The 14,432-nt window shown below is 43.1% G+C and overlaps 1 protein-coding gene across 1 annotated transcript in view; it reads left to right on the top strand.

Moving 5' to 3' along the window:
- LOC124795797 (nephrin-like) overlaps nt 1–14,432 on the top strand; it is a gene marked incomplete at its 3' end in the record, with an annotated part of 432,232 nt that overhangs the window by 396,303 nt on the left and 21,497 nt on the right. The window contains exons 10-11 of the mRNA XM_047259877.1: nt 4,577–4,873; nt 10,083–10,379. Coding sequence (XP_047115833.1) covers nt 4,577–4,873; nt 10,083–10,379 — 594 coding nt within the window. The remainder of the gene's footprint in view (nt 1–4,576; nt 4,874–10,082; nt 10,380–14,432) is intronic.

Below are 14,432 nucleotides of genomic sequence, written 5' to 3' on the forward strand. Positions count from 1 at the left end.
CGTTATTACGACCAGAGGTGGTTATCTGGGTACTGTTTTCTCAGGATCTATTCACCCAAATTACGTGAAAATGTCATCACATGTCAGTTCTAGTATAATATATTCGTCCAATGAATACCCGTTTATCATATGCATGTATTCTTGGTGTAGCAATTTTAATGGCCAGTAGTGTAGAATCGTCACAGTCATGTCAACAAACACTTCTACGCTTTCGCTAGCACAGAAACGCAGAAAATGTATAAAGAAGATGTAAACAGAAAATTACAGCTGTTGACCGTCGGAAAGTGCATATGCCAACGCAAATATGGTAATATATTCTCCTACACTCGGGAATATTTCTAATTATATTTAATTTTTTGTGAAATATTTCGAAGAGCTCGCTAAGCCATTATCTTCTTCCACAGATAATAACGATAGAAAACATCTGAACTGCACAGAATTTGAACATTTTTTTGTGAAGTAAATACATATTAAGAGCTTGCGATGATAAGAGCTCAGTGCAGCACAAGTTGCAGCTCGCTGCACCGTATCGCCCCAGGCAATAACTTACGGGATACACCTTACACGTAGCCTACGTGTTGTCACGAAGTCGGTAACATGACGGGAAGAGGCCTCCTGTGCAATTTATGTAGAGACCAATTTGTTTCTAGATTTGTGTGTCATCGTGTAACAAAACTGTCCAAGCTCCCTGAAACATCCGGTACGTACAACCTTTTTTTCTCTGAAATAAAGCAGTTCTTGTTTAATAAACTGCAGCAGGTCTTTCTTACTTTCAGAAAGGATGTATTGGTCTGTTTTTTTCATTTTTATTTATAGGTATTTGAAAAAGGGCATATTTGTTGTGTACTAAGTTTTACAGTAATATACAGGATGAAAAGGAAAAGAAACGTTTGAATGTTTTCATTATCAGATCATGAAAACATTCACAACAAATATTTGCGAGCCAATTCATCATGCAGATGACGCACCTGGAATTCACAGTGTAGTTTTAACTAATCATTTCTCCGAGAAGGACATTGTTACTGAATAAAATGAGAGTATATGGATCTGTATTAGCAGTTCATACTACAGTTTCGAAAGTAACACCTGGCGTATCTTCTTCGTTTCCTAGATAACTATCCTGTTTGTCTCTGCGTCTTTTTACGCAAAGGCAATCACCGAAGAGCAAAAACGATTAAATAAATTAATATTTTTCAGACACTTATACCTAGTAGCTTTAAAAGATCGTTCCGAAACGGCGCTTATCCTTGAGAAGTGCTTGAAATGCTTTAGGAACTGAATGTTGACTAAACTTCCGTTTGTGACACACGTACGCTTTAAGACAAATAAAAAAGACGACTCACCAATAAGGAATTATCCGAATGGAACTGATATCGATGGATGTGACAAAGAAATTATTAGAATTTTAGAAAAAAATGTAGCATTTTAGAGAAATAACTTCACAAACTCAGCAAGCCATTGGCGCATTCCTCTATCTCTGGCCTTATGAAAGCAGTTATTCGGCTTCCCATTGATTGACAGAGTTGCTGGATGTCCTCCCAAGGGTTACCACGCCATGTTCTACCCATCTGGAGCCTTAGTCATCAAAATCCCAAACTGGTTGGAGAGCTCGCCCATAATATTATAATTGTCATCAGTCTGGGAAAGAACCGGCGACCTTCCTTTCCAGGGTAGGGTTTGGCAACCACGAAGACAGCAGTAGAAACTCCCACCATTGGCGTGCGGGCTTTGTATTGCTGAAATTTAAGCTCTGGATGGCTTGCCATGAAGGGCAATAAAACTGGGCCTAGAATATCATCGCCGTACCGCTGCGGTATAAGGGCGCGGCGGACGACAACCAAAGTAGTCCTGCTATGGACACAGACCATCACTAATGGTTATGAGGGCATACGGCGTTCGACAGTCCGGTTGGTGTCCCACCGCTATCCGGGACGTTTCCTGACACGTCGTCGCTGGTCACTGAGGCTCGCTTCGAAGCTGGAGTCTTCATAGAAGACAAATATATTCCAGGCAATGAGATTCCAGGCCGAAGACACGTCTGCTTATCTTCAAGCCTGCCAAACCCTGCGCCGGTTAGGAAGGTCACCGGATCTGTCCCCAGTTGAGAACGTGAGAAACAATTGTCTTGTAAAAAAATTGCAGAAATAAATTGCATTAAGAATGTGATTTCTGAGTAAATAAGCTCTTTGGTTACTATTTTCCACTCCTTTGTCTCTCTCGTTATGCGACATAAAAGCTACATTTTAGACACTAAATGAAGTTCAAGGGTGTACGTTCCACAGAAGTCGCAAATAAAGCAAATTTTAATTGTCCTTTACAGTTGCTCTACAGCGTAATTTGATCTAAATGAAATGCACAGTCCATGGCGGTTTACATATGCGTACCAAATTTTATTCTGGAAACGGTGCCGTGATCTGCTAGCGAGATCGGGCCTGTGACAGTGAGCTACGTTCGCGCTGTGAAGTCACTACTAGTCGCCCTGGCGCTAACGATTGCCCTGTAACGAACTTGTGACGTCACTCCAGTAGTCTTGTCCAATGTTCAAATGTGTGTGAATTAGTAAGGGATCAAACTGCTGAGGTCATGGGTCCCTAGACTTTTACACTACTTAAACTAATTTATGCTAAGAACAACACACACACCCATGCCCGAGAGAGGACTCGAACCTCCGGCGGGAGTGGCGGCGCAATCCTTGACGCGGCGCTTCTGGAACGCCCGGCTATGTACAGGGCCTACGGGAAATCAATATTTAGTTGGACAGGTACGCTCTGAATGATATAATTTTGTCGTGTGGTATTAGGAACTTGCGTGTATTGAAACGAGCAATCAACAATTATTACACTCGTCTGAAATAGTCACATCCTCACATGCTGTGAGGTACTTTCACGGCCGTATTGGCACGTGACGTCAAAAACTTTTGGCCATCTTACCTTCAGTCGGCAGTCCTGTTGACGTGTATGTTGTGTTGAAAGTGTGTGCCACGTGAAACTGATATAGATTGCATACAGTATTCGCATACAGTTCTTCGAACTGTACAAGGGTTGCGTCCCCTTTTGTCAGGGACATTATAAATCCCAAAAAGGCATAAAAGTGCACATGTTTCGATTTCCCAAATGTGTGAAGTTGAGAAATCGGAAGATTGCAGCTATTCCCAGACAGGAATTTGTGTCTACCCATCATTCAAGGGTAAGTAAATGACAAAAAATTTATAGCGTGCTATTTGTTTCCATTGCACCACATTTGCCAATAGCTTTTAAAAGCAGTTATGTATCACGTACCAGTATAATTTGTTTCTTAATTCTGGAGCATTGCTGCGAGGTTTACACGAACTGAAATGTCTCTCATATTTGCAACTATTGTCACACACAATAGTTATATTAATTATTGTGACTTGAAAATGTTTAGTGTTCCTTATCATTCCTATCAGATTATTGCGTATCCAGTATTTTATTTGGAAGAGCTACAGAATGATTTTGCTCAGTTTTACATATACATCTATTCGGAAATAATTTCAATTTGAGTAAACCACCTTAGAAAATTGTTTTAATGAATTCAGTGTTCGACAGATTAGGCATTATATAAAGCATAATTTCCAGGTTAGTGCATTGCGACTAAATTAACAGCACTCTGTGACACGAATTTCAGTCAATGATATAGGAGAAAAAAGCTTTTCATGTTTAAGGATCGAAAGTTCTGGAGAAACAGGGAAATAAAATATTTTTTCGGGTTTTTGATTTATTAAACATTATGTCAGGGGGTGCTCCATTTCGTCGAATGATCTGAGTTTCGCGTGAGGTCAGCAAATTTTGAAGTGGAGAGGAAAAGTTACGAAAATAACCGGGAAAACAAATTCTTAAATTTTGTAGGAGCTCCATCTGCTTTGTTTAAAACCGAAAACGTCTGCTCGTTGTTGCATATTTCCGATTTTGTGCTGCAAGAAAACGTAGCTCCTGAGGTAAAAGACAGAATTTAAAATTATAATTTGTATGCAAGCCTAAAAACGCGTATTTAAGGCAAATCGACAAAATAATTTTACATCTTGAAATAACATAGGGCAGTTTTCTTCATTTACTTTACGCAATGATATAAATTTCCTTACTTTCAAAATGGCTCTGAGCACTATGGGACTTAACATCTGAGGTCATCAGTCCCCTAGAACTTAGAACTACTTAAACCTAACTAACCTAAGGACATCACACACATCCATGCCCGAGGCAGGATTCGAACCTGCGACCGTAGCAGTCGCGCGGTTCCGGACTGCGCGCCTAGAACCGCTAGACCACCGCGGCCGGCTTTACTTTCATTGCAAGGCCATGCAGAAGAGGAAAGCACGAGAACCCCTATGCGATCTCAGCTCTAAAAGTTCGTACAGCTGTAGGGTGCTTAACAGGAGCGTTCCGATACATAGCCGGCTAGTGTAGGTGGCGTTGCTCTAACACAGTCGCGGGTCCCCTCTCGGCGCAGCATGGCGGGCACAGACGCTCGGGCCTGGCAAGGCAGACTACTGTTACTGGCGCGTGGCACATCCTCGCAGCTAGTCTTGCACCGGCGCGTGTGTGTGTGTGTGTGTCCCCAGTCCGTCCTGTGTGCACACCCGGCCAGACGCAGACGTACGGCGTGGCGCGCCAGGAGACGGCGCGCGTGTCCTGCGAGGTGGAGTCGAACCCCGGTGACGGGCTGAGCTTCAGCTGGCGCTTCAACAACTCGGTGGAGGCGGCGGACATCCCGGCGTCGCTGGTGGCGGTGGAGCGCGTGCGCAGCGCCGCCCTCTACACGCCGCACAGCGAGCTCGACTACGGCTCGCTGCTCTGCTGGGCCAAGAACGACGTCGGCGACCAGCAGGTGCCCTGCGTCTTCCACATCGTGCCCGCAGGTCAGTCTATCGCCTTCCCTACAAACGCTTTGTGGGCTTTGACAGTCTTCGCAAACAAATAAAGTCATTGTGCTTTGTGGCTTCAATCTGAGGACTGGTCTGATGGACCTCTCCACGCTGCATTGCCGATATAACCTACATCAAATTGAACGTGCTTGCATTAGTGAAGCCTCGGTCTCCTTCTACGACTAGAGGCCGCCGCGCTTGACCCATTAGCAAATTGACGGTTGCTTCATGACAATATGTGTCATATAAATTCGGTTCACTAGGGTAGCACATCCTCGGGTAAAAAGACGGCAGTAATTTCTGTTTCACTTCGTTTGCACTAACAACGGGGTAGGGATATATTGCCTAGCATTACAAGGCTAGATCATTCAAGACCCTTGCAACTGCTGGAAACGCTGATGCCCCTCTTCAGGAACTGGTCTCATCAGAGGTACATCACATACTACTGATATGGAGTTCCACGTATGGCATAGATATTACTATCATGAAAGCAAGCAGTTCGTCTGCGGGATGTTGGTAGTTGAAGGGCAGGAGGTGACAGAGAACAGACTTTATAAAAGGTATTCTAAATCCATACAGCAAATTTTTACAAATGGTCGAGCATCATCAGCTGAGTATATTGAGGTAAGAAATTAATGAACGGTCGAGGAAAATTAAATTTCTACTTTTATAAACATCTTACCAACCTTACAATGTAGTTCAACAGCTAAAGCTCTCAAACAGTGATCATTTAATTTACCGTCGCCTTCCAATACAACAACTAAAGTACGGGTTGGTCACATGGTCACGGACATTTGTATTGAAGCTTGATTGTACGTCCCAGCACCTGCTCTTGTCGTTTAAGGCGAATTACGCTATTTTGGGAGAGTGGTAGATGACACAAATTCTTATCATATCAGCGAGTGTTCGTCTACAATTCTCTCCAGCCTCAGAGTAGTTTTTATTGATTTTTCAGTCTCGATTAGGCAAAAGTTGGCATGGTACCCAACAGACAGTTGAATGAGATTATGCACGAAATGAAGATGTACGAAATAAATGCTGCACCAATTTTCCTTCGATTAAATAAGGACTGTGGTTGCATCCAGCTATAAAATTAAAATAAAAATAAATTTGTCGTTCCATCAGAACAGTACTACGCTCTTTAAAGAAAGAACCATCCACTCGCGGACAGCTGGAGCCCTGTCTAACAACTGTATAGTACATTTCTCCGTTACACCATGCAATGGGCACAATACAAACTGAAAGGCAACAAATAACATTCCACTAGTTGCTGTATAATTCCAGCCAACAAGCGCACAGAGAAATCTGACATGGATTTGATGACTCCTGAAAACACCACAACAGTTAAACATCCTTGTAGCATATAAACTGAAGGAGACTGTAAGAGTTAACCAACGAAGTTCTGCTATACGTGAACGACTAGCTGTATACATACATGCACACATACATACATACACCGATGAAGACGACGCCTACGCGTTCGTATATTGAACCAACGACGCCGTCAGTTACGATAGAACTTGGACAGCGGATGACTGGACACGTACCACGTGATCGAATTAATCATTTTTCTTGTTACGCCAGATCGATGGTCGTGTTCGTATACGGCGTAATCCACGCGAACTACTGCCGAAACACACACCGAGACATGGATGTAAGCCGGTGGATGTATTATGGTTCTATAGCAGACATTTACCTGGGCTTCTATGGGACCTGTAGTAATTATATACAAGATACCAACACAGCTGTAGACAATCTGCATCCTACAAGCTTAATGTTATCCACGACAGCGATGACGTCTTCCGGCAGTAAAACTGCATGAGAAGGAAAAATCGTACTAGTGTGCTTCGAGGGTCACGATAGTGACCCAGGTTGATGTTTGATCCAACACATTCGCCTATTATGGACCAAATGGAGCAATTATGGCACGCTATCTGACGCTAGCTCCTCGCTAACAAACCGGTTGCCCTTAATATACGTCAACTGTAGGTGCTGCGCGTAGACATCTGATATTACATGCCTGTGGAAAGCCACGAAAGACTTGCCGAATACATGTAATTCAGAATAGAGTCTGTGTTCCACTTCAAATGTCAACCAGTATTCTATTAAGCCGGTGGTCATAATGTTTTGCACACATCATTGTATCTGTTTTGTAACAGCATGATCTCTACCAGTCGGTACGTCTGCGTGTAGCAACGTTGTTTCCAGGTGAGCTACAGCAACAATGTGCGTCGTTAGGAGCCAGTCGCAGAATAATGAAGCACCCTTTGATCTCACAAGGCATTTTACATGTTACCTTCAGATTGCCATTTGGTTGTGTGGACTTCCTTTGATACACCATCACGCAATACCGGCATCTCTAGTCAGGAAAGAGATTCTACGTTTGAAATACATTACTGAGCACAACAACGTATACGTTCGGTACACTTCCAGACCGCATTTGTTGTTTACCTAATCTTGCACTTGTGAATGAGCAGTGACGACGCCTAACGTAGTTACAGCACGATCGATGTGGTTAGAGGTACAGCAAATACACCTGATTTCAAGTAATAATTGACACCGTTATTATATGTATATCGCTGACATCAGTATAGTAGTTACTAGTTATGAATTCTTTCTAATTAAAAGTTTGTTGGTCTTACAGAAAAACCGAAATTAAATCTCTGCCAAAGTTTAAGAAGAGTAGTTTTCACCTTCAGGAGACAACGAGAGTCTGAATCGACAAAGGTGTAAGGTCTGGATCCTTTCAAAATCGAGTACTTTTACGTCTATCGACGATTAAAGTCACATTGTTATCTTTATTCGATAATATTATTTGTTCATCTTATCCATGAAACAAGTTATTTACTAATTAGAGTCTGTGATCCCACGACGCATCTAAATAAATATTTGCCCTTTCTGTTCCCTTGCTTAAATTTTTCGCAATCATACGTATGTCAAAATCTATTAAAACTAAGCTACGATGTTCCTACAACATTACCCACTAGTTCCTGTTAGATGCTGTATTTTTATATATTTCCGTTCGAAGGCAATGCCGTCCGGATCCGGTATGCCAATGAGGCGAAATCACCGTAAGCATTGGGGCAATGATCCCACCGACGCACCGGGCGGAAGATGTCGGTTTAGTGAAACACTGTGTCCTACTGAGTGAAGAATGTCGCTGCACATACTTGTAAAGACAGGAATCGTCCAACCTTCAAAGCCATTTTTAAGGAAACGAAGGCCTTATAACCGCAAGGGGTGACATCATGACTAGGAGAGTGATGGAGGAGAGGAGAGGGATTCTCAAGTATGTTCTAATTGAGTTGGCGTAATTTCTGGGTTACGGCATTTGCGATATCACGAGGCAACAGTATCCCTTGTCGCACCATTCAACAACGGTGGTTTCCGACAGACATTCTGCCACTTACTTACATTCTTCATTCTCCTTTAAATTTCTACGGGTTTTTGTCCTTCAGCACCAAGAAAAGAATCACAGCATGCTTTCCATGGCTTTAATGGCTCTAAGCACTATGGGACTTAACATCTGAGATCATCAGTCCCCTAAACTTAGAACTATTTAAACCTAACTAACCTAATGACATCACACACATTCATGCCCGAGGCAGGATTCGAACCTGCGACCGTAGCGGTCATGCAGTTCCAGATAGAAGCGCCTAGAACCGCACGGCCACACCGACCGGCACGGTATTGATCCTTCTCTGCATAATCGCCCTTCAGTGCGAGATACAAGGCGCGCCTGAAACTTTCGGTTATAGCCTGAGAAAATAGAGGGAACAACAGAGACAAATAACATACCTATACTGGCCTCTAAAACTAATCGCCATTAGCTATAACATACTTCAGATATCGGTTGTAAAACGGTTCTAAAACTGTGTGAAACCGTCAGAAAACGCTTCTTGTAGAATTACTTCAATCACCGTTGTCACTAATTCTTGGATACCAGCGTCATTACAGGAGATGGGATCAGGTGCTGCCAATACGATCCCGAGACCAGGCAGTGCTATAGTGTTCATCGTGTTTCTTGCTTCCATCTTGTAGAAATTCATGTTGTTAGTGTTGAGAAAGGCGATCAACATCCTCTTACTCTTGGATTTTGTCAGCCAGCTTTTTATTTTTGGAGGCGGGATAAACGATGAACATCACGTCAGTCACTGTCGCTTCGTCGCCGGAGCGTGCTGTTAGCATATGGTGTCATCTCCTGTCACGATGCGGATATCCAGCAACCCGTCACCATCTGCTACCAGTGGGTCCCCAATAAATGTTTTCTGACAGTTTTCCTCAGCTTTACAACCTATGTCAGAAGTGTCTTGTAGCTAATGGTTCGATTATTTTCAAAGCCAGTTAAAGATCTTGTTTGTAACTTGCTTTCTTCATTTCTGAGACCATTCACCGAACTTTTAAGACGCAACATGTGTTTATCCCAGAGCAGATTATATGACAGTGATCTCGGTTGTAGCAAGTCTACATTTTGGCCGTTCACGGAACTTTGCTCCCCGAAAATCACCTCTTCGGCATTCCGGAAATTTTTGCAGCGCAGTGTCGTTTCATCTCAGGAACTATGAAGTCACTGATCTCCCTATGAGAAGAGCGCTGGAGGGCTAAATTTAATATTAATGCATGGTATGCATTTTCCCATGCAGAATGAGCTTCAGCGCTATCGTAGGAGGGAAACCTGTGACCAGCGATTTTAGTCACGTATAAATTTTCGTGCACGACTGACCCATGACTACTTTCTACTTCATCCACTATACGCTAATCGCCGATCACAAGGAATACCATTTCTGCTGCTATTCCCAGGTCTTCGCAGAGAGATGGCTACCATTTCGTTGCTGGTCATTGTCATTAGTCTGACCACACTGGAAGCGTCTGAACCATTAAATCATTTGTGTTGCCACAATCTTCTATCAACCACGCATGAACGGCTATAGCGCCGTTTCTTTTCAAATACAGAAAACTAATTACCACTTAATATTCCGCTTTACGAATGGACTAAACCATGTAGTTTTGGCCCCTCTCGCGGAGTGTTATGGTACGTCGGCACTCGGATTTCGGTACTTGTTAGAACATACACCTAAAATCAAACAAAATATTAATGACATTATTTTATCTCCTCGAGGCGATGATTAAAATTACTTTACGCCTCGTACCTCATGTGTTTCACTGTGCTTACGTCTCTCCATGACGATCACATCCTTCGCAGGGAAACCAGACGACCTGCGGAACTGCAGTATTGTGAACCAGACGGCTGACTCACTGCACGTGGAATGCACGGAGGGCTTCGACGGCGGGCTTCCGCAGGAGTTCGTGATGGAGGTGTACGACGCGGCGTCGCAGGCGCTCGTGGGCAACGTGAGCTCTCGCGCGACCACGTTCACCGTCAGCGGCTTGCAGCCGGGGCTCGGCTTCGACGTCGTTCTATTTGCTGCCAACGCAAAAGGCCGCAGCCGCATCATCACCCTGCACGCCTATACGCTGCAGCCCGCAGAGCGGCGAGCAGGTGCGTTTGCAAAGCCACGCATCCACTTGTGACCTAGTTAGCCGCCTGTTGTCCACTGAGAAGCCTACAAGACTGGTACAGCGTCAGTGAAAAGCTGGAAAGAATGGCATGTTGATTATAGCGCATACTTGCGTTGGTCTTAGCTAAACCAAAGGTGATCACTGAGGGAATTAATCAGTTTCTGACAGCTTTCTTTAATTTGATGCTAGCGTTTCCCACATGTACTTGTTCAACACATACATCCTTCCTCCATCGAAATGCCCATCTCTTCCTGCCTCTTCTCTCTGTCGACGTCCTCATCCTCCTTTCCCCATTTCTTCCTTCCTCATTTCTTCTTCCATTTCCTCCTGCTTCCTCTCCCTATCCATATCCTGTTTCTCCATCTACATCCTCACCTCTCGCTGTCCGTTTCCTTCTCCTCTCTCTCCCTGTTCATTTCTTCTCCCCACCCCCTCTCTCTTTCCATCTGCTCCTACCCTTCCTCCCTTTCCCCGATCATTTACCATCTCATCCTTCCCCATCTACCTATCTATCTCCTCCTCGCCATTCTCTTTCCATTCCCTCCTACCCCTCTTCTCCGTATACACCCCATTTTGCCCACTCTCTTTGCCCATCCTCTCGCAGTACAACTTTCCCCAAGATACTTCCATCTCCAAGTGTAGCACCTGCAAAACATATTTACACTCCAGACCGATACTACTCTCACAATTATCCCTTTGTGCAGGGCAACCTCCGTGTTAGGAGCTCGGAAACCGCTTTTTGCCCGTGACATTTACGCTGCCATGCAAATCAGAAAAAAGACAGCCTGATAAACAACAAACCTATTATGAAGTATCTGCCTTTTTTTATCTGGGTTTGTCACTGATGCTTAGGGCGCCATGCAAGGAAGGTCGATAAAGTAGGCTGATATCACTCCAACAGACATGCCTGTCGTCTGGGCTGTCTACAAGTTGAGGGCTGAAAACTGTTTCTTGCCACCAAGGTGTAGGCTGCCCTGCTCCTCCCCAGATTTATAGGCTGCACTACAAAGCAGGTCAATAATGTAGGCCTCTTCTACTCCCACACAACATGCCTGTCATGCATGACAGCCTATATGTGAGAGGCAGAAAAAAACACGTTTTTTTCCCTATCTCTGCTCCTATAGGAGGTAGGAGATTATAAACACTACAGTGATGATCTTTCTGCGCCATATTTAGCGAAGATCAATGTGGGTGTTTGAGAGGAGATGGATGGATGCGTACATACCTAAATACATACTGCCTGCTTTGTATATATTTCTATGAAGATTATTAGGCAGTTATACTCTAACAGTGTAGTATGGCACCCCAGTCGGTTGTGTGCAGTCCAGTAAATGTACTTCAGTTACTCTAACGTAAACTCAAGACATAGAAGTTAGGAAAGAAGAGAATTCCTGTTATTCATTTTCTGCCACGCTGGATTAGCTAATTTCATCAGAAAAATTGTAAAACTTGCAGTGTCAGTATACCAACTTCCACATGCAACTGTCGTTCCTGTCGCCTATCAAGAAACTACAGATTTCACATAGCAGTTTTCACCATTTGGACGTGAAATCTGTAGCTGTCTCCAGCTCTTTCTTGTGGTCACTCCATAGATATGTGGAATGCTTGGAATGGCAATTGCGGAGAGATGATGTGGGCAGCTTCTTTCGTCGACCCTGTGATTCGTTTACCATCTGTTTGTATTGCTGTGCCTTATACAGCCTTCACGGCCGTTTCTAACTTTAACATAGCTTATTTTGTTGTATTGCGTAACAGTTGCTATTATGTTCAGTGTATTCAACTTCTGGGGATGACGTTGAACACTCCAAATATTATGTCGGTGCCTATAATGACCATGTATTAAGTAGGTGAAATAGATGACACTCTTTCGAGGCGTAGGGTGTTCTCAGACTATCTGTGGTGCCATGACAAAGAAAATATGTAGGATACTCAACCGCTGTATCTGTCTCCTTGGGCCTACATAGAAACGGTGCAAGGCGCTATATTCTCCAAGTTGGCTGTTTTTGTCCTCCGAGTTGCGACTGAGCAGTGCATAACGGTGCTAAATTACAGTCTTAAGGCAGGCAAGGACAAAGAAAGTGAAAGCGTTAGAGTTCGCGAATTCTCTCTTTTCCACTTCATATTCATTCTGTGAAATATGTAACTTAGTTCTGGCCTCCACGTGTGTACCGCATGAATAATGTCTCGTATACAAGACAAGAAAGGAAGATTTGAAATAACTGTTACACCCAGCACGTTAAACAGGTGACTTCGGTTCCTTATGGCTGGACTTAGTAATTCTGGCTTCGCCATCGTCTGTGGGGGCCAGCACAACGCTCTGGCGTAAACCCACTGCTTGTAGTCAATAAATATGAGTTGTATTTATATAAATTGCAGGTAGGGGTGGCTTAATAAAACACTAACACACTCACATAAAATGTTTACGTGAATAAATAAATTTATTTTCATCTTTAACACGAAATGTTTTGTACCAACCAAATCAGATTCTTTGACACCCAGTGCTTAACTTTCGCAGTGGTGATCGTGAATGCACAGTTAATGTTCCCAATAGATCAAAGACGGTAGGACTATATTATGAAACTTGCGATACTAGCGAAACACAAGTCCCAACTGTCTCACTCTCCAATAAATCATAAGTTTAGTTGACTTAGTATGTCTAGCACCACGAACTAAAATGAAAGTCCGCGAGTGTGGTTCAACGCGAAACTAGCTCAACTTCTTCTCACAACGAAACTACGAAACTATTCAAGGTTCACATGACGAAACGCAGCCCAATTTTCACTTGTTCAACTCACTGTCTGAGTATATCCGTAGAAACAGTCACGTCCACATGCAGAACGACACCAAATGATCCACGTCCTAACAGCCTCTAAAATATGCTAAGTCTTGGAGTAAACTCGGCAAATATCTACAAGTTCAACGTACTGGCAGCGTATATCGCCGAAAAATTCCAAGTCAACGAACGCTGGACAACACGAAAAATATTCTAAATCGAGACCACGAAGCTGACGAAAGATTGTAAGCCCGAAACGCAATTCCGTAGAACAATTTCGTCATACGCGCACTTCAACACACGAGCCGCAATTTGACGCAGATCTTACCTCAACTAGACCTGAGTTCACACTGTCCTGATCCACAATGGCTGCCGCCTGTTTAAGCACTTCGTGTCATATTAAGTGAGTTAAGTAAGACAATTAATGCAGTTTAAATACAATAATTTCAATTTCAATATTTCAAAAACATGTTATACATGGATGTACACGTAAAATTTCTTACGTTTTCATTATGAACATGGTTTCTACCTTTAATAGTTTACTTATAATTCATATCTTTAGGTAGATGATTCTACATTTCCCAATTTTTGCTATATTGAATGAATCTAAATTATTATGTTTCAGTCTTGTATGTTCCTTACTTATATCAACATCATGGTACTGCCGCTACTTTTATTTAATTACTGTTTTAGAAAATGAAGTTTCTAGCTCCAAAAACAAGTTTTGGTCCGTAATTCGAGAATTCGGAATCATAATCACGATCCTGTTATGATGACCAAATAGGGCTCGACTATACCTTTCTACCGACATATTATTTGTTGCAATTGCATTCGCATTTCTGAGATATAGTTTCCTAAATTTAGTACAATATAATAATTATTGAAACTTCTATAATGTAAAAAGTGATCCATTTCTAAAGTCACCATCGCCATAATTTTCTCCTTGAAATGGGCGTACTGTCTCTTCTGTACCTTCAATGGTTCTATGTTTATTAATGTTTGCAGTGTTATTGCACATGGTGGCGGGCGTATACTGGGTCCGCAAGCTGCGTCCAGTATCGAATTTTAACTGGCGGAATTTCCGAAAGCCGCCAACACATTCGTAACAGGGTTCCGCCCTCCTAGGTGATCGCTCTGGGCTGGGTCTGTGAAGCACTTGGCAGTTCACTATAGGCTACTCTCTCCGTCACATACGATTCATACCATGTTTTAGTGCGACGAATCATTTGCTGCTGTACTTGATAATGAAACCAGGTAAAT

This window comes from Schistocerca piceifrons, chromosome 4 (genome assembly GCF_021461385.2).
Source record: "Schistocerca piceifrons isolate TAMUIC-IGC-003096 chromosome 4, iqSchPice1.1, whole genome shotgun sequence".
NCBI lineage: Eukaryota > Metazoa > Arthropoda > Insecta > Orthoptera > Acrididae > Schistocerca > Schistocerca piceifrons.